The sequence below is a fragment of the Coffea eugenioides genome, chromosome 7 (assembly GCF_003713205.1).
Source record: "Coffea eugenioides isolate CCC68of chromosome 7, Ceug_1.0, whole genome shotgun sequence".
Lineage (NCBI taxonomy): Eukaryota > Viridiplantae > Streptophyta > Magnoliopsida > Gentianales > Rubiaceae > Coffea > Coffea eugenioides.
This window is the reverse complement of record NC_040041.1, coordinates 37,790,599-37,815,080: the sequence shown is the minus strand read 5'-3', so window position 1 is coordinate 37,815,080 and position 24,482 is coordinate 37,790,599. Positions and strand designations below refer to the sequence as shown.

General features: G+C 36.2%; 1 protein-coding gene across 1 annotated transcript in view; it reads right to left on the bottom strand.

Annotated features, from left to right (window-relative positions):
• Positions 1-4,577: 4,577 nt before the first annotated feature.
• The window catches only part of LOC113778857, a 32,863-nt gene continuing 12,958 nt past the window's right edge, over positions 4,578-24,482 (bottom strand). Inside the window, exons 13-22 of the mRNA XM_027324374.1 lie at positions 21,202-21,485; positions 20,997-21,118; positions 20,808-20,850; positions 20,633-20,724; positions 12,657-12,705; positions 9,582-9,652; positions 9,332-9,451; positions 6,668-6,768; positions 6,320-6,365; positions 4,578-4,948 (exon numbers count right to left, since the gene is read on the bottom strand). Of these exons, the coding sequence (XP_027180175.1) occupies positions 4,901-4,948; positions 6,320-6,365; positions 6,668-6,768; positions 9,332-9,451; positions 9,582-9,652; positions 12,657-12,705; positions 20,633-20,724; positions 20,808-20,850; positions 20,997-21,118; positions 21,202-21,485 (976 nt within the window). The 3' untranslated portion in view covers positions 4,578-4,900. The remainder of the gene's footprint in view (positions 4,949-6,319; positions 6,366-6,667; positions 6,769-9,331; positions 9,452-9,581; positions 9,653-12,656; positions 12,706-20,632; positions 20,725-20,807; positions 20,851-20,996; positions 21,119-21,201; positions 21,486-24,482) is intronic.

Genomic DNA, 24,482 nt, shown 5'->3' with positions numbered 1-24,482 from the left:
TAAGATGATTTTTCTTCCCAGAATAGCTGTAAGATAGTGAATTTTTTACACTAAAAGCTCTTTGAATGTTTGAATGTTGTTACTTCCTTTTCCTCTTGAATTTTTGCCTCTACATCATCTAGGGCTATATCTACCACCTCTTTGTCAGTCTTCACTAGGGGTGCAAACGAGCCGAGCTCGAGTTAATTTTGTGAAGCTCGAACTCGAGCTCAAAATATCAAGCTCGAGCTCGAGCTTAAAAAATAAAAAATTATTATTATTTTTATTTTTAAAAAATAAAAAATAAAAAATAAAAAATAATTATTTATTTTTAAAAATGAATAAAATAATAATTTTTTTAACAAATAATAAAATATTAGGGATATATATGTAATTTTACTATTAAAATAAAAAATAAAAAATATATATATAATTGAGCTCGCGAGCCAACGAACTTAAAGTTTTTGAGCTCGAGCTCGACTCGAGCTCGTATTCGAGCCGCTCGCGAGTCTCGATTCGCGAAACACCCCTAGTCTTCACCTCTTTAGTAGCTACAAGATGCTCTCCTTTATTGGTGCTGGGGCTAAAATTCAGCTTTGCTTGGAAAGCATTTTCGATAGATTTTTCAGCATGTTTACTCATCCTTCACTTAAGAGCTTTCAAGGATCCCATCAACTCTTGAACATTTATTGAAGAAATACCTTTTGTCTTTTCAATTTTGAACACCAATGGATCAAATTTTGGGGGTAAACTAAAAGAATCTTCTCAACCAATCTGTTGTCATTAATTTCTTCACCAAATGTCTTCATTTCATTTACAATTTTGGTAATCCTTGTATAGTAACCCATCTTCAAATTTTCAAGATCTCTTCTAAGAGTTTGTAGAGTAACATTCTTTACTTTAAGATTCCCTTGGAACTCCTTTTGTAGAATCTCCCATGCTTCTTTGGCTTGTTCGAGTCTCATGATTATTGAAAAGATATCCCTACTCACAAATTACTAGATGTATGAAAGAGTTTTTGCATCCTTCTTCCCATGTTCCTTAAGTATCTTTAGCTCTTGATTGGTGAGACCTTCTTCACCTTTGGATTTTTTGTAACCATTATCTACATATTACCACAACTCTTGTGGTCTAAAATTTTTTCTTATTTTCACGTACCAGTGGTCATAGTGCTCAATGGAGAATATGGGAATTGGAGGACCACCAATAATATTATTGGCCATTTTGTGTAGTCGAAAAAATATTCAAATTTTTCTGATTTTAGGAGATGAGTTCCTTAGCCATGGTACCAATTTTACTGGATACTAGCCAAGAATTGAGAAGAATATTTGGAGTCAAGATTCATTCATTCATTTCTTTCTCTCTTTTTCATTTTGGAAATAATGAGGCTCTTTTATAGTTGTGAGTACTCCGTTCAACTAACTTATTAATTTGAACAAATTCATTAACTTAACTTGCCAACTAACTAATTGATTAATTACTCAATAGTATTTTATTTTGTTTATTCAACAGGATGACTTAAATTGCAAATGAACCTAATGAAGTTAAGCATTGATCGTTGAGCTTAAGTTGCATTTACATAACTCTAACTCCAATTCTACGGCTTGCCATCAAACTCAATCGAGCACCTGAATTTTTTAAGCACGAGTTTAGCTCCATATTAATCTAAACACCAGGACTTGGGTCTAATTGAACTGAAATAAATTATAAAATGGCATAATTCCCCTTTCCAATCTTAAATCCTGTCGCTTCTTTGTACAAATTTTTTTTTAAAAAAAAAAAGACATAATCCTTTTTGAGTAAGTACAGAATGTATTCGCTAATAAGTGAGCATTTAGATTAATTTTGAGTCTCTAAACCAACAACTCAATGTTCAAACTAAAAATTTTATTTATACTTCCAAAAATAACCTAGGACGTAGGGAAGAAACCATTATTACCAATATCTCCAAGTTGAACCCAAAGGTTTTTTGGCTTTTGTTGAACTTCAACCTCTTGTCTTGCCAACAAGTTGTTAAGCTCCACCATAGTGGAACATTCTTGAAGCTACAAGTCAACATCTAGTGGATTATCAAAAAGCGTTGAATAGAAGCAAACTTATGTGGTAACTTGTTGATTTTGATTTGACTAATTCTAAAGGTCTCTCTGTTTTAACTTTGGCCTTTTTTGTTTTCGGTTTTTGAATAAACATAAACATATGGTTACTTTCAATTACACTATCCCACTCTTCTAACATAACATTTAAAAAAGCTTTTTATCTTCAACCTAGTGGTTGAAAAATCTTAATATCTTAGTTTTCATTGATGCCACCGAAAAAGTCTGATAAAAATGTCATGAGGTTGAAAATAAGCATTGGAATTGTCAAAAACGGTAAACCAAACATGGTTCACAAAGGTCCTATCAGGTTTACCAGAAGTCCTTTAGATGCCCTTTTGCTTCTTGTTCCAAATGTACCTAATACTTGCGATTGAGATCCACTCTACATGAGCCGAACAATTGAAAAGCCAAATACTCCCTCCGTCCCACTTTGACAGTCCTATTTGTTTTTTCACACAGTTTAAGAAAAAGTAGTTAACTTTGTTGGAAAAGTAAATTTAGATTGCTATTTTTCTAAAATACCCTCACATTAAATATGGTACAACTTTATGGGAATTTGAATTGATAGTAAAAAAAGAATTAACTCTCATTAAATGGGGTAGGTTTATAGTAACAATTACTTACATTGAATAAGGGTATTTTAGGAAAAAATTAAAATACAACTACATTCTTCAATTGGAAAGTGGACTACAATTTGGAACAGATAAAAAAGGAATACAGAACTATCAAAGTGGGACGGAGGGAGTAATAATAATAATAAGGGTGTATTTGTTTGCCTCAAACACTTTCCTTCGCTAAAAATGATAAAAGATAAAATCTCCAAGAGTTCTCCACCACTTCTTAAGTCATAGTTGAATTTAAATGTAAGCTCTCTTTAAAGAACAAGTTTCAGGGAGTCTAATTTTCTCCTACAAGAAGATATTTTAAAGAAGCTTTTAGAGAAGCCTTAAGAGTTATACAGATAAGGAATGAGTTAAATAGAAGATGTGATAATTTGGACATCTACCTTGCAAGAATCCCGAAAAACAAAAATCCTAACATTGGAGTGGTGTTAACTATTGAGAGGTGGCAAAATGGATGACTTGGGTGGGTTTGGGTTGGGTAAAATGGGTAATGGATATAAGTGAGTCAACCCATTTATATCCATTTAATTAGATGGGTATAAATGGGTAAGTCAAAAAATGAATTGGGTAACCTAATTACCCATTTATAACCCATTTATTTTAACTTTTGTAAACTCATTTAAATTCATTTTTGCAAACTAAGTTATTAATTTATATATGCTATTTAATAATTGAATAATAAAAATATAAAATTTTGAACTAAGTACTATAAAAGCTAACATAAAAACTTAATCCAAAAAGTTTGAACCCCTAACATTTTTTTCATATATAAATTTAAAATTTCATTTTGGAAAGATAGGAAAAAAGATTAAAACTTATCATAAATTGGTAATGCTAAAAAATGAGCAAGTTAACAAACTAAGAGAAAATAAAATGATAAGATAAAACCAACAAATAATAATAATAATGAAATAAAAGTAGTTAACATCATGACAAAATGAAAAATCTGAAAAAAAAAAATAGGTGAGGGAAGAGAGGAGACTTGGGAAAAGACAATTATAAATGGATTAATTGGATTTGATGGGTTACCCAATACTACCCATTTAATAAATGGGTAGTATTGGGTAACCCATTTATAGCCATATGCAAAAATTTAAGATATGCATACCCATCTATTCGTGGACGGGTATGGGTAAATTTAATTAAATGGGTTAATTTGCCACCTCTAACTATTGTTATTGTGGCATAAGCCTATCGATTATTCATGTTTTTAAGATTTTCTCAATTTTGGGAATTCTGTCTTAGTTTCAGCTAAACCCAAAATAGAGAGATCGTTAACAGATACCCCAATTTGAAATTTGCTTTTGAATCAAAATTAAACCACTGACTTTTCCAAGCACCAATATTCACAACTAACTATGGCCAAGAGAAGAAGGTAAAGGGCTTTGTACGTTCTACCCCCTTTAGTCAATTTTGCCACAACAAAATTCAGTCTTTTAAGCCATCGAGAGAAATGAAATCGGCGTGAATCTACAGGGGAAAAGTGATTGATGAGTCTTAGAATTCAGGAGCAAAAGGCAACTGTTACTGTTCCATTCTCTAATGATAGAAGGATTAAGTAAATTAGGATCTAGGTCACAATTGGAATCAGCAAAACGATTAAAAGGAATTCCTTTTCTATTTTGAAAAACAACTTCAATCATTTGTAACCATATTTACTTATAAAACAACTCATCAAGTTTGGATACATTCTCTTATTCCAGAGGCCACCAAAACCTTTTTTTTTTTTTGAAATCTGCTTTCAAGCCCTAATGAGATAGCTGTCAGAGATCTCAACATACTGGTTATTAACCCCAACAGTTTTTCAACAATGTATTTATGGACTATTTCTCTGGAGGTCAATAAATCAACTCATAAACCTAATTCAGATGTTATTCTCTTGATGTCCAAGTCATTTTAGTTTAAGTACAATATGCCTTTTTTATGGCGAATGGTGCAGAATTTGTCAATCTACTTTGCCAGAGAGGGAAAGGCATCTTCTTTCTAAGGAGAACAATGAAATCTTGAAGAGTAGACCCATGGGCCAAAATTTGATAGGCTTTATACATAGACCCAGAAGTATTCCAAAAGTTGTGAAATTAAACTACAAAGTCTAGCTCAAAGATGCTATATACGATTACAATTTGCTATATCACCATCTCTCCAACCAATAATTTAGAATGCTCTATCACACATCTGCCCCAACGGAGGAACAATACTCCTTTACTTGAAGAAGAGACCTCTCTTTTTACCTTTCTTCCTTTCAATAGCCTGCAAGACCAGGATGGAAAGGGATAAATTTTAGAGGCCCCTCTTTTTGCAAAACAGGTAAGGGACTTGGAACTAGCACTGCACAGCATTTCACAAACAAGCATAGAATTCGATCCATCTACGAGCGCACTTTCTAATTGTGTGTCAACCAAAATAATCAAACTACAAAAATCCTTCATCAGGTGACACTATACCACAACAGAGCAATAAAAGCCCTTGTTTATTCCCCACGTTTTGATAATTATGCCAAACGCCTTTCTCAAGACCAGTACGTATTGTGTTTACAAAATTCCAGATTTATATTTATTTGACGATACCAATTTCCAAAATTATCGATTCCTCAATCATTTCAAGATTACCATTTTTAACCACTCAATTACAGCAGTATTTGCAAAAACAAAGAACTACTTTAAGAAACAACCAAATGTATTTCTAGTTCATGTGTCAAAGAAGCTACAATTATATTGTCATCCATGGTTAACGAATATTTTTTTTAAAAAAATGCTGCATACAAGTTCTAGATGTAGGACAAAATACGACTCATCTCGCCTGCTAGCACTAGCCGAGGAGGTTTTGGAGGAAGTTGAGATTGTTTCCAGGCCATAAGCAGTAATGGGGAACAGTAACCAGGGAAAGAAGAGGGCAAGAAGACGGGGACTAGGGAAATCTTGAGGGAAAAAAACAAAACTACTAAACAAAGACCTGTAAAACTTTTCATTAAAAAAAAGAGATAAAAAGAATTCCTATTTCCTAATATAATACGTAAGCAGAAGACTAGTAAAACTGTTCTAGAACTTTCCAATGACAACTCCAACTAGTTTCCTAATAAAATCAAATAACTCAGAAAGACTCCATGATAACCAAAAATCTCTGGCAACCAAACAAAAGGCCAAAATTTCCACTTAAGACATCATATTCTGAAAAGCATTAAACTTCGAGATATAATTGGCTAGGACACTTGAACCATCTCAAGACCCTAGGCATCACCACAGACAGCTCCCTTAAGATTAGAATTTCTTCTTTCTTGTAAGTGATCCCTTAGATTTCTCCTTAAGCTTCAGAGATGACAAATACTTATCCAACTAACTTATGGCCGTTTCATCACTTTCACTCCTCAATTTGCGAATATTAGAGGGGTTAATTACAAGAAGTTAACATCGAAGAAGAACTATACTCAAAGTTAAAGAAAATCATTTGCAACTTTCCCGACAACTTTCTGGGTAATTGATACATTTTTGTGTCAACATTTATAGCCAATGGGGCGTAAGGAATAGAAAAGTAATTTTTGGGTACAAATTGATGCTACTTAAGAAGAAAGAACTTAAAACAATCAACCTTAAATTAAAAAAGTGGCAAGTTAAGAAGCCATACCCTTATGACAAATAATCTCAGGATGAGGACAATGGTATCCCTTGAACTGCAAAACAGAAGCAGATGCAAAATTTCAAACAAATGGTTGGATCACATACATGAACCCATTCCTCCCGATACCTTTTAACCACTTTAAATTTTGAAAAAGAATTCAATCCATCATTTAGTTGCACAAGAATTTTCAGATAAATTAGCAAAATTTCATCTGCTGATTACATCCAATGTAGTAATTAGACATTTCTAGTCCTACAAGATTACTTCAGGTGGTAATTACATCTTTATCTTTCAAGTAAGTAGCTACCCATTCTCACACAACGGCGGCTATCATCCAAATAATTGATAACGCACCTGCTTATATCGTTTGAACTGTTTTCTGACCTCAAGAGGCGCTCAATTCCCTGACCATCAATTATTGAGAATTCTGTTGGACTACCATACGGAATAGAGACCTGACAATAAAAATGAAACCATAAATCACTTAAACAGATGAGGGGGAAAATGCCAAGCTAGAGAATATAGCCCTATTACTTGAAAAAGAAAAAGAATGGCACAAAGAATCACATCTGAAAAGTTTTGTATCTTAAATTATGTTTGTTAAATTCATAAATAGTAAAAGATATGCATCATACAAAAAAATCGTTAAAATTAGTTTTTTAGAGCATATAATTTTAGAGCCATATAAGAATTTCAACAGTTGGACAATTTTACAGTTTTACTACTATTAAGAATGGTGTTCCCAAAGAAAATCAACTAACAGCAAGCAAAATTGTACTGTGTGATGCTCCAAAATCAGGTAAATGACCGCCGTCAGTGGTACCTTCCCAGAGTAAAATGTCTCTGGAAGTTTTTAACTGATTGTCCAAAAAAAAAAATTCCCGATATATTAAAGGTTCAAAAGATGCATAGATAGCCTAATGATGGAATTGATTGTCAGGACTCAGGAGTGGATTTCTAATTCTTTCAAGAAAGGAAACTATGGCATAGAAATTACAAAAAGTCCACATGGAAAAGAGATTTGCATCTAGTATCACAGTTTACCTGGTATCAATATACAGAGGAAAGGCTTCTAACACGGTTTCTAGAAGAGAAGGGAGGATATGGCTTCTAACAGGGATACACTCAAGAAGCTACTGGATTTAGTAAAAACGAGGGCAAGATCAAAAGCGTATGTAATGCATACCTAGACAATGCATAATAGCCAGAGTATTGAAGGACAATAGAGAAAAGCATGAAACCCAAGGAACGAAGTGCAGTACAACTCATTAAGTAAAAGGATGGAGCCCTTACTCCGAATACGTCACTTGATTACTAAGATACTGCATTAGCTCAATGTATAAAGCCATTACGTAAATTACTGGGACTTCTTTAGGCCACGTATAACATGAAATTTTTTATGTCAAACACAGAGAAACGAGCTATCCTATTTATTCTCAATTTGGTCAATGGGCCAATTTTTGTGTCAAGTTAGCCATTTCAGCTGTTAATTCACATGAAAGAAGGATATAGACTATTTCTGTGGCAATGTATCATACAGCTTCCTCAACAAGAATATTGAAAATGCGTAAAGGAGAACTGCCAAAACTACATGCTAAACCAAACATGAGAAAACCACATTGACTTCATTGTCAAAGATTTCTTCGGTATGAAGAACTAAATTAACGCAACAAAATTGTAGCAACCATGAACTTGTTTGGTATTTACCATCTAGTGTGCTTATTACTAGTATCATGACCATAATCGACAAACTCTCATTTTGATCTAGCTTATTGTCCATTACTGAATGCCAATAATAACATCATAGTAGTAACTAGGTCAATAAGGATCCCCTTCTATAGCCTCAGATCTATGGCTGTTGCTCAAATCCACCAATGCAAGCAATTAACTACTCCCAATAAGCACCCACTCCCTTCTCCTACACACCTCCCCTCCCCCCCCCCCCCCCCAAAAAAAAACCAGAAAAACTAAAAAGAAAAAGCAAAGGAAATTGAAGATGTAGATGTCTATAATAACCTGCAATACAAGTTTACATTTACTCTTAAATACTTTCTGACTGACTTGACTATGGCCAAATTGGTAGGATAGTTATGACCAAAAATTCTATCAAAATTTACTACCTACTCATAAACCTTTTTTCAATGCAGCTCACCATCAAGAACTAAACTAAAACCAAAAATAGAGTAGACGGCTAACCAACATTTGACTTTCCTTTCCCCATATACAAATGGTATCACTAAACAGAATGGTCATTGTGGTGCTTTAAACAGTCCAATAACAAAATTGGTGTGAAAAAGTATAGTGGTCAGATAAGACAAAAAGCAAAGTTCAATAGCCACCTTGGTACTACTTAAGTTCTTTTATTTGTGCAGCAGAATCATACACTTTCCGAAGCTACTAAATGGATCATGACTTCTCACATGATTTAACTAAAACAGAAGTATGTAAATTGCCTTAAGAACAAAGTTAACACATAATTTACCTGTAAATTCAGTTACCATAGAATGTGACATAGATAACTAACTTCTCAGGCATTTCTACTAAATCTATCAAGTTCTTTTTCTGATTGCCACAACTTGCCCTGCTTAGCCAGTCAGTCAAATAGGAAAGGTGCTGTGGAAGTCCATGTAGGCCTTTTGCCATGGTAAATAAATATATTGGGTTACGGTTAATTATGTGGGATTCCACTCATTAGGGTATTCTTCGATAAGCATGTAAAGAAAGCAACAGCAGGATTTTCAACACAATTTGCAGCAGTAGTCAGACTGAAAACTGCCATTGGGAATACCAACATTACTGCATTCATGAAAAGTTTCCTAGTGAATGTATTACATATGCTGTGTTCTTTGATTGATTTCTTAAGCATCTCAATGATCTAGGCTGAATTCTGCAATTATGTCCCCTGGTGCAGCTAATAAAAAAACAAAGCAGAAAAAAGGTGAAGGCATGCATGCCATGACAGACTTCATCTTCCTTTTCAAACAATATCCCTATCTAGAGATTAGCAAGGAGACATACAATTGTTGATGACGAAAATTTCTCAGAAACCACTACACCACTAGGCCCACTGCACTTGATGCTATAACTATCTCTCTTGATTCCTAAAGTAGCTGGCTCCCATATATCCAGAAATCCCGTCTGTTAAGACCAAAGGAAAGTGAAACAGATAAAGCAACCAAATAATAATCAACATGGAGTATCAGCTTAACTTTATATTGAACTTCAGAGTAAAAAATAGATCCGCTAAGAACTTGGTTAGACATCATACCGACAAGGACACCTTATATGAAGCATGACCACTGTAAAGTGTCCTCTCTATGCAGTGCTGCATTTCAACATCTGCAATTAGAGACTCCAATCAGTACTAATTAGTTAAAAAATCTATCAAAAGTTCAGAACAAATGGTTACACCCACTGGTGATAACAATGTGTGACCTATCAAGCATTTTTTTTTGTCAGCACAGAAACAAGAGATATAAAATAGCATCCGAAAAGTAACATTAAGCTAATATAAGTTTGGGATAAATCCAAGAAAAAACGTAAAGTGTCTAGTCCAGATAACATCGGTGGTGACACAAGGTAGGTACTGGAGGACATCTAACACTAACATTCAGAGCACATATTTAGCAGGTGGACCGGACCAAGGTTTCAATTGTTCTAACTCATGGTATAGTTTAATCTCATGAGTCAGTCAACAGGATACCCAACATCCACCAGCGTCTACGTAGCCTGTTTGGTAGGAGTTGCTGGTATCAGAGCAGAAGGGAAAGGGTTTGAGAAGGGAAAATGCAACGAAAAAGTAAAGCTAAACAAAGAAAACCAATTCGTAAGGCCCATTTCTAAAAACTGTCAGACAAACTACAATTAAGAAAATAAAAAAGGATCAAAACTTAGCCAAAACAGCAGAGGAAGCTGAAAAAAGAAACTCGCGTAAATATCCTACTCTAATTCCCACTCTTAGAATTGCAAAAGAGACACAAGTTAAATGTACAACGAAAACAGATTTTATGACTGTCCAACAGAAAAAACAAGAGTAGAAAAAAGTAGTGTAAGACAAAATGAAAGCTTGTGCTTTTAAATTGTAAAAGGCGGCTACAGAAAAGCAAGTCATAGCTTTTTCACAGACAAGAGGATCTGACAAGAATCCAAAAGGTTGTAACTGCTTCCAAGCATAATCCAGAGACCATCAGAACAAGTAATCTATAGCAGGAATCATCCAACTTCCAGTTTCTTCAATTCTGCACCAGTTAGCCCTTCAATTATTTTGACAAATCAACCAGATAGCCTTTCTTTGACAAATCATACAACTCTTATTGAAAGCACATTGTTGTTAAACCACAGGTTTTATACAAATACCAATTTTACCACCAACTTTTTTGAACAGTAAATGCAGCAAGAAATAAAACTTCAAAAATCCTACCCCCTCTGCTCTTCCCCACCCTTCCCCTCTCAGATTTGGTCACGCGACCAGATCTGAGAGGGGGAGGGAGGCCAGGAATGTGGGGCCATGGGGAAACCAGATGGGGAAAGGGTGGCGAGGGAGGCCGAAGGGGAAGGTGAGGTGGTGGGATAGGTGGTATGGAGGAAGGGAGGAAGAGAGGAACGAGGGAGGAGGAAAACATGGGGGGTAGGAGAAAGGGTGGAGGAAGAGAGGAAAATGGGAGGTGGCAGAGGGAGGCAGGAGGAGAAAGGTGAGGTGGTAGGGGAGGAGGGAGGAAGAGAGGAGTGAGCGAGGAGAGAATTTGTTGGGGGGGGGGGGGGTAGTAAAAAAATTACCCCAATATATTTCTAAATTTTAAGAATGCCCTAGGATAATTGAGAAATTTTGGAGATATAATGCTGCGGTAAAGTTTTTGAAAAACACCTAATCAATACACACATCGATATACACACACACATACATATATATAGATATGTCTATAAAGACATGTCTCTGTGTGTGTGTCTTTATACACGTGTGCACGCGTGTATGCGCGCACACACACACACACACACACATACATATACATGTATATATACACACACTATTACACGCAGGGAAGTTGCAACTAACAAATAAATCAAACAGCTTCACCATCATCAATAAAAAAAACCATCCTCATATATGCAGGGAAATTGCAACAAATTATACTTCTTGTACTGGGTAGGAGATTATTTGGAATAATATTTTGTAAAAACACTGCAGTGCTTTTTGTGATGTAATGTATGTGAGATAAAAAGGTGGTTAGAAATATAAAAGGATAGTTGCAAAACATGTTTGTGGTCTAGTTTTCTATACTGATGTCTCTTGGCTTGGAATTATTCCCTGAAATCCTTCAGCCATTTGACTCTTGCAGATAAAGGATTTAGGCTTGGGTTTTTTCCCTTTTTTTTATGTTTGATTTTATTTATTTACTCATTTATTTATCTTTTATGCAGGGGAAGTGTGGGATTTAAGAAACGGGAAAGGGGAGGGGGGGGTTTGAATCCAAGACCTCTAATTCCCAAGCCTCAACCTTAGCCACTAAACCAAGGCCTCCTTGACAGTTAACATTTCATTGATACCAAAAGGCCAAATTCATATGACTAACATAGTTTAAGAACTACAGTAATCCTTCTAAAATCATTAGGGACTTTCAGGGTAAAATACCCTCATAGATTACCATAGCCAAAGTTGGTGATTGGTACAAATTAGCAGCACAACAGCCACTCATCAATCTATTTAACTGAACACCACTCTTGTTCATAAAAACATTCCTGTCAAGCACATCAATATGTTTAATCCATTTTGCTTCTGTGCAAACCCATAACACAACAATAGTGGTCAACCAGGTTCAAAATTCCATAAGAGACAGTCATGATCAGCTCATTTTGCTCTTCATGCTCCACAATATGCTGATAGAGGCCAACTCCTTAATGACAAAGATCACATGCACTAGTTGTAAACCCTGCTTATTTGTTTCCCTCTACCAGCCTAGTAGGAATTCAATAAAGTCGTACTATCATCAAAAGGAATTTACCATGTACTGTGGCGCCAGAAGGAAAACTTTAGAACACTTCTGCAGCTGATTTGCAGTAGTACATCAAACTCATTTCCACAAGTTCTTTAGAAGAATCTTCTGAAAACACCTAACGCTTACTTCAAGGAAGTTCTATGCTGGAGATACAAAAATGAGTTTGCAACCTGACTCTTTCTAAAATCTAAGCAAACATTCTCTTTCTGAACTACCAAACTTCCACTGCCCCTATTGGGAACTTTCTCAACAAATCATTGCAGTAAAAGTCAATCCATAAAACAGAAGTACATAAACAAACACAAGTTCAAATTTCAGATATTAATAAATTAAAAAGTTGAATAGATTACCGCAAGTGATCTTTCTATGTTCATTGGCAAAAACTTTTACCAGTTCCCCCTGAAAAGTCAAGGAGATGAAAACATGTCAGACTCCATAGACAAGGATTACCAACAGGAGAGTGAATAAACACCACCAAAACCACTCCAAACTAAGATTAGATTTTAGTTCAATGACATCATTTTTGGCATTATAGATTAAATGCATATTGGCACATATCCAGAAATACAACAGTAATAGATGTGCCCTTAATCACCATATAGAAATAGTGTATGATGGGCTTCCTACAGTAGTTTTAAGACAAAAGTCAGATATCAAATATCAAAGAACACTAAAGAAGACAAAACTTTCAATTGCATGAATAACCCACTGAGAACAGAAACACTAATTTTGAAACAGAATGCCCATCATAGACTTGTTTTTCAACGTCCGAATAATACAGTTCTACAGCTAGCTATAAAGTAACAGAAATCTATATCAAGATCCAACACTTCAGTTGTGTGAAACACAAAGCAATCAAACACTGCTCCAGAGGAGATATGGACAAAACATTAACAATTAGATGTTGAGGCCATTCTCCCTACCAACAAGCTCATTATTGAGCCAAATTTTCCACTGAGTTTTTGAATTTGGTGGATAGCGTTACAAGTAATTCATCAAATTGTGAGATTTGACGACTATATGTAGTACATGAACTTCATTTAACACTTCTAGATGTATAGCATTTCAGAAGCTCATTCTTTTGTGACTTTAGATGACATCTAATCCAACATTAATCTAATGTTTCTGCATTCTGTTATTCACAACAGATTGTAACTTCTTATTGTCGAAGATATTATCTCCTATGATTATGGGAGATATTATCTTCCATAATTATCTCCCATGATCATGAGAGATATTACCTCCCATGATTATGGGATTTTATTGCTTATGATCAATCAGGTTTGAATAGATAGGATATGAGTTGATTATGTAATCCCTAAAATCATGGTTCTATTACCTTAAGTGGTGGCAGAACTATGATAGGGTTGTCCTATAAATGCCTACCTTGTAAGCATATTTAGGGTGTGGGAAAATAAAGAAAAGTAGAGTTTTTTGTTCATTTTTCTTTTCTTTTAAAGATTTACATGGTATCAGAGCTCCGGCTCTGTACCAATCCCTGCCATGAACTACCGAGCAGCCATGACTGGATCGACTGCTCACACAAGAGAAGACTCATCCTCGTCTTCAGTAGTTATCCAAACTACAGATTACTCCGCTTCAAATTCTTCTTCCCTACAAATAACCGTTCATAAATTAAATGGTTCCAATTATCTGGAATGGGCTCAATCCGTAAAACTGGCTATCGATGGCAGAGGTAAACTCGGCCACCTTACTGGAGAAATTCAACAACCAGCTGCTGAAGATCCCAATTTGAAGAGATGGCATTTAGAGAACTCTCTAGTTATCGCTTGGTTGATAAACTCTATCGATAGGAAAGCCACACTTATTTCTGCCCACAGCCAAGGATGTGTGGGACGCTGTCCGGGATATGTATTCCGATATAGAGAATTCATCTCAAATTTTCAATCTCAAGACGAAATTGTGGAAATCAAGACAAGAAGATAGAGATGTTACAACCTACTACAATCAGATGGTAACTTTATGGCAGGAATTGGATCTTTGTTATGAGGATGAATGGGACTGCCGTGCAGACAGTGTTCGATACAAAAAACGGGAGGAGAACGACAGAGTCTATGTCTTCTTGGCCGGACTAAATCAAGAACTTGATGAGGTGCGAGGTCGTATTTTGGGCAGGAAGCCTCTCCCCTCCATTCGTGAAGTATTTTCTGAGGTCAGAAGAGAAGAATCAAGGCGTAAGGTGATGCTAAAGTCCAAGGCAGAGGATGAAGTTGAGACTTCAGCATTGGTTTCTAAGGGGACAGATTTGGACGGAGATAAAAGAAGGAAGCCTTGGTGTGAACACTGTAAAAAGTCGTGGCACACAAAGGACACGTGCTGGAAATTACATGGGAAACCATCGAATTTCAAGAAGAAAAATGGAGGTGATAGCAAGGTGTTGCAGACTGTGAATGAGGATTCTCAAAAGCAACAAATTGACTCTGAGACACCAGCCTTCACAAAGGAACAATTAAGCCAACTGTACAAACTCTTTAAGTCTCCACAATTTTCAGTCACTGAGCCAAAAAGCTTCACTCCTTTCTGTTCTTTTGCTAAAAATGGTAATCCTTTTACTGTTGCTCTTTCATGTAAAACATCAAATGCATCTTGTCCACGGATTGTATGGGTTATTGATTCTGGGGCCACTGACCATATGACTAGTTTGTCACAATTATTTTCTACCTACAGTCCATGTGCAGGCAATAAAAGGGTCAAGGTTGCTGACGGATCATTATCCGTCATAGCTGGCATAGGTTCCGTTGTCATCTCTCCTACTCTAACACTTCATAGAGTTCTTCATGTTCCAAAGTTATCATGCAATTTGCTGTCCATAAGTAAATTAACTAGGGATCTCATGTGTCGGATTAATTTTTTCCCCTCTTTTTGTGAGTTTCAGGAACTGACCACGGGGAGGATGATTGGATGTGCTAGAGAAAATGGGGGACTTTACTTCCTTGAAGATGGATCAAATATGACAACACCAATCAAAAACACATGTTACGGGTCTGTCTCTATTACTAGTAATAAAGAGATTATGTTATGGCACTTTAGACTAGGACATCCTAGTTTTTATTACATGAAATACTTATTTCCAGATTTGTTTAAGAATAAAGATTCATCTTCCTTTCAATGTGAAATCTGCGAATTGGCTAAACATCATCGGTCTACATTTTCTATACATCCTTATCAACCCTCAAAACCGTTTTTTCTATTACACACTGATGTTTGGGGTCCCTCTAGAATTTCAACTTCATCTGGAAAAAAATGGTTTGTTACATTCATCGATGATCACACAAGAGTTTGTTGGGTGTATTTGTTAAGAGAGAAATCAGAGGTTGCAAGTGTGTTTCAAAAATTCTACAGCATGGTTTTGACACAATTTCAAGAAAAAATCAAAATTGTTCGGAGTGACAATGGAAAAGAATATTTCAATAAAATTTTGGGAAGTTTTTTTCTTGAAAAAGGGATTGTGCATCAAAGCTCCTGCAATGATACCCCACAACAGAATGGGGTAGCTGAAAGAAAAAATAAACATCTTTTAGAAGTGGCGAGGGCATTACTTTTTTTCAAGAAATGTTCCTAAATATCTATGGGGCGAAGCAATTTTAACTGCTACATATCTCATAAACAGAATGCCCTCAAGAACCTTGAATTTCCAAACTCCTCTGAATTTTTTCAAAACAATTTATCCCATGTCTCGATTAGCATATGAAGTCTCATTAAAGGTGTTTGGGTGCATAGCCTTTGTTCACAATCATGAACAAGGTCGAACTAAGTTAGACCCTCGAGCAAGAAAATGCATTTTTGTTGGATATGCACCCACGCAAAAGGGGTATAAATGCTTTGACCCCATTTCGAAAAAAATGTTTGTAACCATGGATGTAACATTCTTTGAAGATAAACCTTTCTTTGGAGATCCTCTTCAGGGGGGGACTCGGTATGTAGAAGAACCTGTAGAAGATGATGATGTTTTTCGTATTGAAAATCAAATTTCTGATCAAAATTTTGTTGATAGGAGAATTGATTTTTCTGATTTTTTAGAAGAATCTACAGCAGCATTTCCTCAACAAGAATCTTTTCAAGATAATAATCCTGAAAAATCAAATGACACTCTTCAATTTGCCCGTAAAAAGGATTTTGAAAATCGTGAAAAAATTGATCATGGATTAGAAGAGGATCTCTTGTCTTTAGTGCCAATAACAGAGTCGAATTCTCTTAGTGAAAGAGATGGGAATGTAACTGAAAAAACCTTGAAAACCTATGTCAGGAAAAATCATCGAGGAAAAGATAAAGCTCCCCCTTCTCTTCACAACAAGGAATCCGAACCTAGGGCAGTTTTTGATGTTTTTGAGTCATCAGATAAAGTTTCCTCTGATTCAAAGATTGCTGATCTGGATCTTCCTATTGCACTTCGAAAGGGAGTGCGTTCTTGTACCAAACACCCTATGACTAACTATGTTTCTTATGAAAAGTTATCCCCTACCTTCTTGACATTTACTTCACAACTTTCTTCTGTGGAAATTCCAAAGAATGTACAGGAAGCATTACAAGTTCCAGAGTGGAGAAAGGCTATTGAAGAAGAGATGTATGCTCTTGAGAAGAATCAAACATGGGAAGTAACAAACCTGCCACAAGGGAAAAAGACGGTAGGGTGTAAATGGGTCTTTACCATCAAGTATAATTCCGATGGGACATTGGAACGGTACAAAGCTCGATTGGTGGCTAAAGGGTTTACTCAAACCTACGGGATCGATTATCTTGAAACTTTTGCTCCAGTGGCAAAATTAAACACTATTAGGGTGCTTCTCTCAATAGCAGTAAATCTTGATTGGCCACTCCAACAACTTGATGTCAAGAATGCATTTTTAAATGGTGATCTGGAGGAAGAGGTGTACATGGATTCTCCCCCTGGATTTGAAGGGAAGTTTCAGTCTAGAGTTTGCAAGCTAAAAAAATCGTTATATGGTCTCAAACAATCTCCTAGGGCCTGGTTTGAAAAATTTACTAGGTCGGTGAAGGATCAAGGCTATATCCAAGCTCAGAGTGATCACACCATGTTTGTTAAACACTCCAAGGACGGGAAGATAGCAGTACTCATTGTGTACGTGGATGATATCATCCTCACAGGAGATGACTTAATTGAGATGGAACGGCTGAAGAAAAGTCTTGCTTCTAGCTTTGAAATCAAAGATTTGGGAACACTACGATATTTCTTAGGGATGGAGGTAGCTCGGTCCAAGAAGGGCATCGTTGTGTCCCAACGCAAGTATGTTTTGGATCTTTTAAAGGAAACAGGGATGAGTGGATGTCGACCTGCAGACACTCCTATGGATCCGAATCACAAGTTAGCAGATATAAAAGATGGAACACCAGTTGATACTTCTCGATACCAAAAGTTAGTAGGCAAGCTAATTTACTTGGCTCACACTCGTCCTGATATAGCTTTTTCAGTGAGTGTTGTGAGCCAGTTTATGCATTCTCCATATGAAGAGCACCTTGATGCAGTATATCAAATTCTGAGGTACTTAAAAAGTACTCCAGGAAAGGGATTGTTTTTTAAAAGAGGAGATCGAAAGACCATTGAAGCTTATACAGATGCTGATTGGGCAGGATCAGTGATTGATAGAAGATCAACCTCGGGGTATTGTACCTTTGTATGGGGCAATTTGGTTACTTGGAGAAGTAAGAAACAAAGTGTTGTAGCTCGTAGTAGTGCAGAAGCAGAGTACCGAGCTATGGCTCATGGTGTGTGTGAGATGTTATGGCTGAAGAGAGTTTTAGAGGAGCTGAAAAGACCTATTGAACTTCCAATGAAGCTCTATTGTGATAACCAGGCGGCAATTAGCATAGCTCATAATCCTGTGCAACATGATAGAACCAAACATATTGAGATTGATCGCCACTTCATAAAAGAGAAACTTGAAGGAGGAATTATCTGCATGCCATTCGTTCCATCAGCTCAGCAGATAGCTGACATTCTCACCAAAGGACTCCTCAGACCCAATTTTGAATTTCTTACAAGCAAGTTGGACATGATAAATATATATGCACCAACTTGAGGGGGGGTGTCGAAGATATTATCTCCTATGATTATGGGAGATATTATCTTCCATAATTATCTCCCATGATCATGAGAGATATTACCTCCCATGATTATGGGATTTTATTGCTTATGATCAATCAGGTTTGAATAGATAGGATATGAGTTGATTATGTAATCCCTAAAATCATGGTTCTATTACCTTAAGTGGTGGCAGAACTATGATAGGGTTGTCCTATAAATGCCTACCTTGTAAGCATATTTAGGGTGTGGGAAAATAAAGAAAAGTAGAGTTTTTTGTTCATTTTTCTTTTCTTTTAAAGATTTACATTAATCATACACAATGATAAAGTTTGAGAATATGATGTTTGAAAGGCTCAAGTACAGAGTCATCAAGCCTCCATCACTGGGGAGGCCGGGGGGGGAGCTCTGGAGCTGTTTCATATGTATCCTGGAAACAGGATTGGAGTAGGAACCAAATGTGCTTGGTTGCAAATTTAGACACAAAATGTCAACCAACCTGATTTTAAGAACATATGAACCACATTGAACAATGAAGTCTCACCATAAACAACTAAAATGTACTAGAGCTCTATCAATAATGTGACCAGGAAGTTGCACTAAACACTGACCAGTTATAAGCTAAGCAAAAGGTTTTGAAATATTTTTGACCTCTCTTGTAGGATAGAAGTATCTATTCTATTATATTGTGCATATATCATCATCTCCTTCAAACCTTGAAGCTGAAGCACTGACCCACTGCAATTTCTGACTTGTAAGTTTGAAGGATGATTAACCAATCTGTCTTTTGGACTATCTCGCAATTCTTACTCGGGGAGTTTTTCAAGCCATACTGGAGGAGGTCAATATATTAGTTCAATTTTCTCTAAAGACCGGCAAAACTTCAAGCCATCCTTTGGGTATTTGGGAGTTCGTCTAAAACTTCACTGGATCAAAGAAGTTGTTTTGGGAATTTGTCCAAAAACCCAAAGGATTAATGGATTTTCACAAACACCCCCTCCCCCACCTCCCCTCCCTCCATCCAATCTTCTCCCCTCCTTCCTCGAACCACCAACCACTTACTCCACCCAGCACCCCTCCTCCTTCGCCTCTTCTATCCCGCCTCCACCTCCACCTCCATCCCCATAACCACCACCACCCCCTCCCCTTCTCTCCCTCCCCCTCTTTACCACTCCACCACCCAACCCGCCACCACCCCTTTTTCTGCCTCCCCTCTTTCCCCTCACCCCCACTTCCCTTCCCTATCTGGTGGTTACACATGGCATAAGAAAAGAAGCCACAGCAACAGCAGTGCGTAAGATAGGCAGCAAGAAGGTCATGGCATATTCGGAAAAACTAGTCTTAGTTGCACAAAGAATAAGAAAAGAAGGCACAGCAACAGCAGTGGGTAAGATAGGGGGAGAAGGCCATGGCATATTTGGAAAAACTGATCTTTTTGCCTTGTTGCCTCACCACAAATACATTTTAAATGCTATGCAAAATGACAGCAATCATCAACCATGCTAAATCTGGGCCAATGAAATCCTTACTCGACAACAAAGGAGAACAGACCCCTATCCATACATTTGACTGATATAATAACATGCAAGTGAATAATGCACAAAACAGTAAATGTAGCCCTACTATCTTAAACTATAAGCGTTAATTCTAGATTGTACAATGAAAAAATAAAATAAAATATAGTCAGAGGGAGAAGGTGGGAGCGTATAGAATGCCTCGCAGAAGGGTGACATGTATAAGCTTCAGAGAGGAGAATAGGCAAGTACAAAATTGGGTGAGGAGACTAATTCATGATGTTTCTTGTCCTGCTAGGCTTAGAGATAAAGAAGTTTAGCTCCTTTAAACACTTTTGGCAGTTTCACTAGTCAATGATTATGAGACATGACCTACTGAGCAGTATGTTACCCTTGGAACCCACAAAGGCAAGATCTCTCTCCTTCGCTTTACCTCTTTCCTACTTCAAGCATGACTAAAAAATTAATTGTTGGCATTCTCTTTTACTACTTCAAGCATGAATAAAAAAATAATTGTTGCATTCTTTGATGCTTTGAAATGAATGAAAAGGCAATTAGATGGGCAACAGACGAATATCCTAATTTTACTGATCAGCAATTACAGCAATAACTAAAATCAGAACAACAGTAATTCTCAATTAATATAATCAGGAAGCAGATAAAACTAATATTCATTTAATTTACCAACAAATCAGGTTTACTGCAACTAAAAGAGGAAGTAGATCACTAGCCAGTAAGAGAGACACTGTACCTTCCGCTTCCTGTTGTCCAGTGGTTGGACTTCAATAGCAAGGTACGTATCTACATCATCTGCAGCAACCAGATAGTTTGGTTGCTTTGCCCCTGTCAATTACAACACTAACAACTTAACATGACGAATTTTTGCAGCAATGGAAATAAAAAGATATCTATTTATCCATGAATACCATCTATGTAGTGAAAAGATCCATCCTCCAGATGACGCACCCACTGCAAGTTCAAAGATACAATTAAAAACTTTCATACAATCATATAGCATAAGCACTTTTTTATATAACTAGAGAAAAGAGAGAGCAAGCAAAAGGGAACCAAAAAAGAGAAAAAAGAAATAATGTTGAATAGCAAAAACAGAACACCTCAAAATTACAACTAGTAGTTCCATTAATCGAGTATCCACATGCTTGGAGTTCCCGTCCTGGAAACGCTTCGCCAGAAATTTGCAGGCCCTCTATTGCAGGTAATGGATCATCTTCTCCAGCTAGGAAGGCAGTAGAATTAATGAACAGTGGGTAACATCATGCTTAAGAATAACTATAACAACCAAAACACAAGAATTCTTACCTTCAGAGAAAGATGACGAAGGTTCTTCAAGAACAGGGGGTAAATAAGGAGAATATGAGGTGCTTGCATCATCAAGAGCACTAGTATATGCTGAGCTTTTAGAGGCCCAATTAGCTTGTGGCTCTCTGTCATTCTGTTGTCCCTCCAAGTCAGAATCCTCCATATCACTGCTGACAAGATCTTTGAAAGTAACTTGTTTAGTAGAAGTCACATCTTTATGATAAACTGGAACTGATTCACCCATGCTAACCGCATGTGCAGCTAACTGTTGATTTGCTATGTCCCTGAAGTCAATCAGAACTAATGAATACAGGAACAAAGAAAAGAAAGCCTCACACTAAACGAAATTAAAATTGCTGCAAACGTAACTCAAAAGCAATCATAAAAATGTCTATTCCATGGAGTAATAGTAACAATTCAATTTCAGTACAAAAGAACATAGGTAAATCTTTACAAAGCCACTAACAGGAAACATGACACTCACGAAACTATTCTTCCAATATTTTGCTCGATCTAGAACAGGAATATATCCTTAATAGAAAATTCAATAAAAATGATTAACAAAAAAAGAAGAAAAAGAAACAAGATACCAGATATATTTTAGAAAGGCATTCAGTGACCCATCAATTGACAATAGTACAAAGTCAGGTGGAAAGCCAAACGCTTGGGATCATCTTATCAAGAAATTCTCTCTTAAATTCCCAGCTATCATTATGATGTTGCATTACAATTTACAACTTCCACAAAAGTATATTTAAGAACCTAAAAAGAAATACTATAACCAATGAACGATATCAGCTTGCATAACAACTTTGAAGAAAATATCATCCATACAGCTAATGAAGTACCAAAAAGGATCACAAACATTACAAGCAAAGCCACAGCCTAAAAATGAACTTAATGACCAAAAGGAGTTGGAATAAGACAGGTCCTCAGACCCATCAATATAGTTTGCACGGTTAGCACGGGAGTTTCAACCAAAAATGAATTTAAGAAAGCACAATTTGCTCAACTTTGAGATTTACAAGACACTACACAGAATTTGGTCATGTGCTCCAATAAAAGCCTAGCACCTACAACATCCTTGGTACATGTGAGGCCTTGGGTTGGCCTGTAATCTTGTCGTATAAAGCACCACGTCAGAAGATTTTCTACCCTGTACTAATTGGTGTTGTGTGATAGAAAGTACCATGCACATGGCTCATTCATTCTACTGTTATTGTTTGATATCTAAGATTTCATTTACCATTTGCAGAAAGACCACCTAGAACTGCCTAAGTGAAAAACCAGAGTTTCTTCATTCAATTAATTTACTTTCAAGCTAATTAGCTAAGGCCAAAGAGGTGTCACTGTTTATTTGCAGTATAAAATTTGCCTCAGTTTGGCAAATATAAATGTGTGTGCACAAAAAGTAGCCAAAGATTCATTGAGAAATAACAATACTGCCAGCTCCCGAGCTTTTGCGACTGTAAACCCAAACTCCATCTAAAAAGAGAGAGAGAGAGTGACAGAGAGAGGGCGAGCTATGACGAAGTCCTACATTTATATCTACTTTGGTCCCCATCTCATGCTACCAGACCATTTGTTGGGCTTCACAGCAGTGCATTGCAGGTAGTAAGGGCGCCTACCAAAGCAATGCCTGACTGAATATTAGCATTATTTAGTTTTCTTACAAGATTGACATTATTTTTAAAAGAGCAAGTATAAGCAAAACCCGCAAGTATAAGCAAAACCCGTAAGTCTACCAAAACCATATTTGCAGACATGAATACTTCGTCGCATCTCCACTAAATCTCTTTTTCTAAATAATCTCCCTTCTACCACTCCTTATATCATTCTGATCAAACCATCAAAATTGTTTCTCAAGAAAAGAGTAGAGACACTAGACTTAAAAACAGTTCTTCATGTTAGGTGAAATTCCAGTCTTCACACAACTCCAGATGTATCTCAGGTGGACACACTTCCCAACTGGTTCAAATGCATAGAGCAACAACACAATCGCAGAAGACTAAAATATATTGGAAAGCTTCTAGCCTAGGATGAATACCGTCTTGACCCCATTCCACCAGTAAATTAAGGTAACAAATTGAAGCTTAGAGAAAATGAAAATGTCTAAAGCTACAAAGTATGCCACTCGTAAAAAGTAACACTTTTCAGGAACAGTGTGTATTATTGTAATAGTAGATGGATAGAAGATAGAAGCTTCAAAAGTTACTGCTTGATAACTGCCCCAGCTGTCTAATTTGCTTTAAAAAAAAAAAAAAGCTGTCCAGCTCTGTATTATATTTTAGTCAAACACTTCAGACCCACATCTTATAAACAAAGAACCCAACATTTCTGCTGGTAACTGAACAAAGTTCCAACATCAAAATGTTGGTACCATACACGCACTTGAAAGCACTTTTTCATTCTCTAGAGGAACCCATGTGTTTCTTAGTAGTAAATGTTTATAAGGAGAATACACTTAAAAAGGGCAAATAACTTATTTACTATTTCTGGTAACTGATAATGATTTTGGGGAGGGCCCAAGACAAAGGCATGACAATATCAAATAAAAATAAGGGTTAATCACACTTTGCTCCCCTAAACTTTGGGGTAGTCACACTTTCACCCCTCAAACTTAAAAGATACACTTTATCCCCATAAAGACTAGTCAAAGATTTCTACCAAAAAGATTAAGAGAAAAATGCAATGGCATTATTACCCTTTTATTTGTGAGATTATCTATAACTTACAACAATTTCCCTTCTATTGCTAAAAGATGATCATCTTTTTATAATAACTACCATACAAAAATATCAAATTAACAAAAAAGAGAAAAGAGTTCACATTTATTTCATTATCCGTAAAATTTTTCCCATTGGATTTCATTTTTATATAGACTTTCTTCAATTAACTAGACATTAAATCAAACAACAGGTATAAATAACAGAGTAACAATCACAGATAGAGTAAGCAATTTTTTTTTGAAGAAAAATAAGGTAACATTAAGCTTGATATTTTTTGAGAAATGATTTTTATTATTCTAGTTTATGCAAAACTGTTAGAATAATAGTATTGTCTTCTTTGATTGTCATATTAGTTAAATATTAAATACATAACCAAAATTGCTAAAAGGGGCTGACATGCCTTATTTTTAAACTAATAGAGATCTAGTCCAATTCACTTTTTGTCGGCTATACAAGGGCAATAATAGTAAACTATAAAGAATTTCAACAGCAAAAGGGCAATTTTATCAAACCACTCATTTTTTTATGAAGTTAAGATTCCCAAGGTCAACT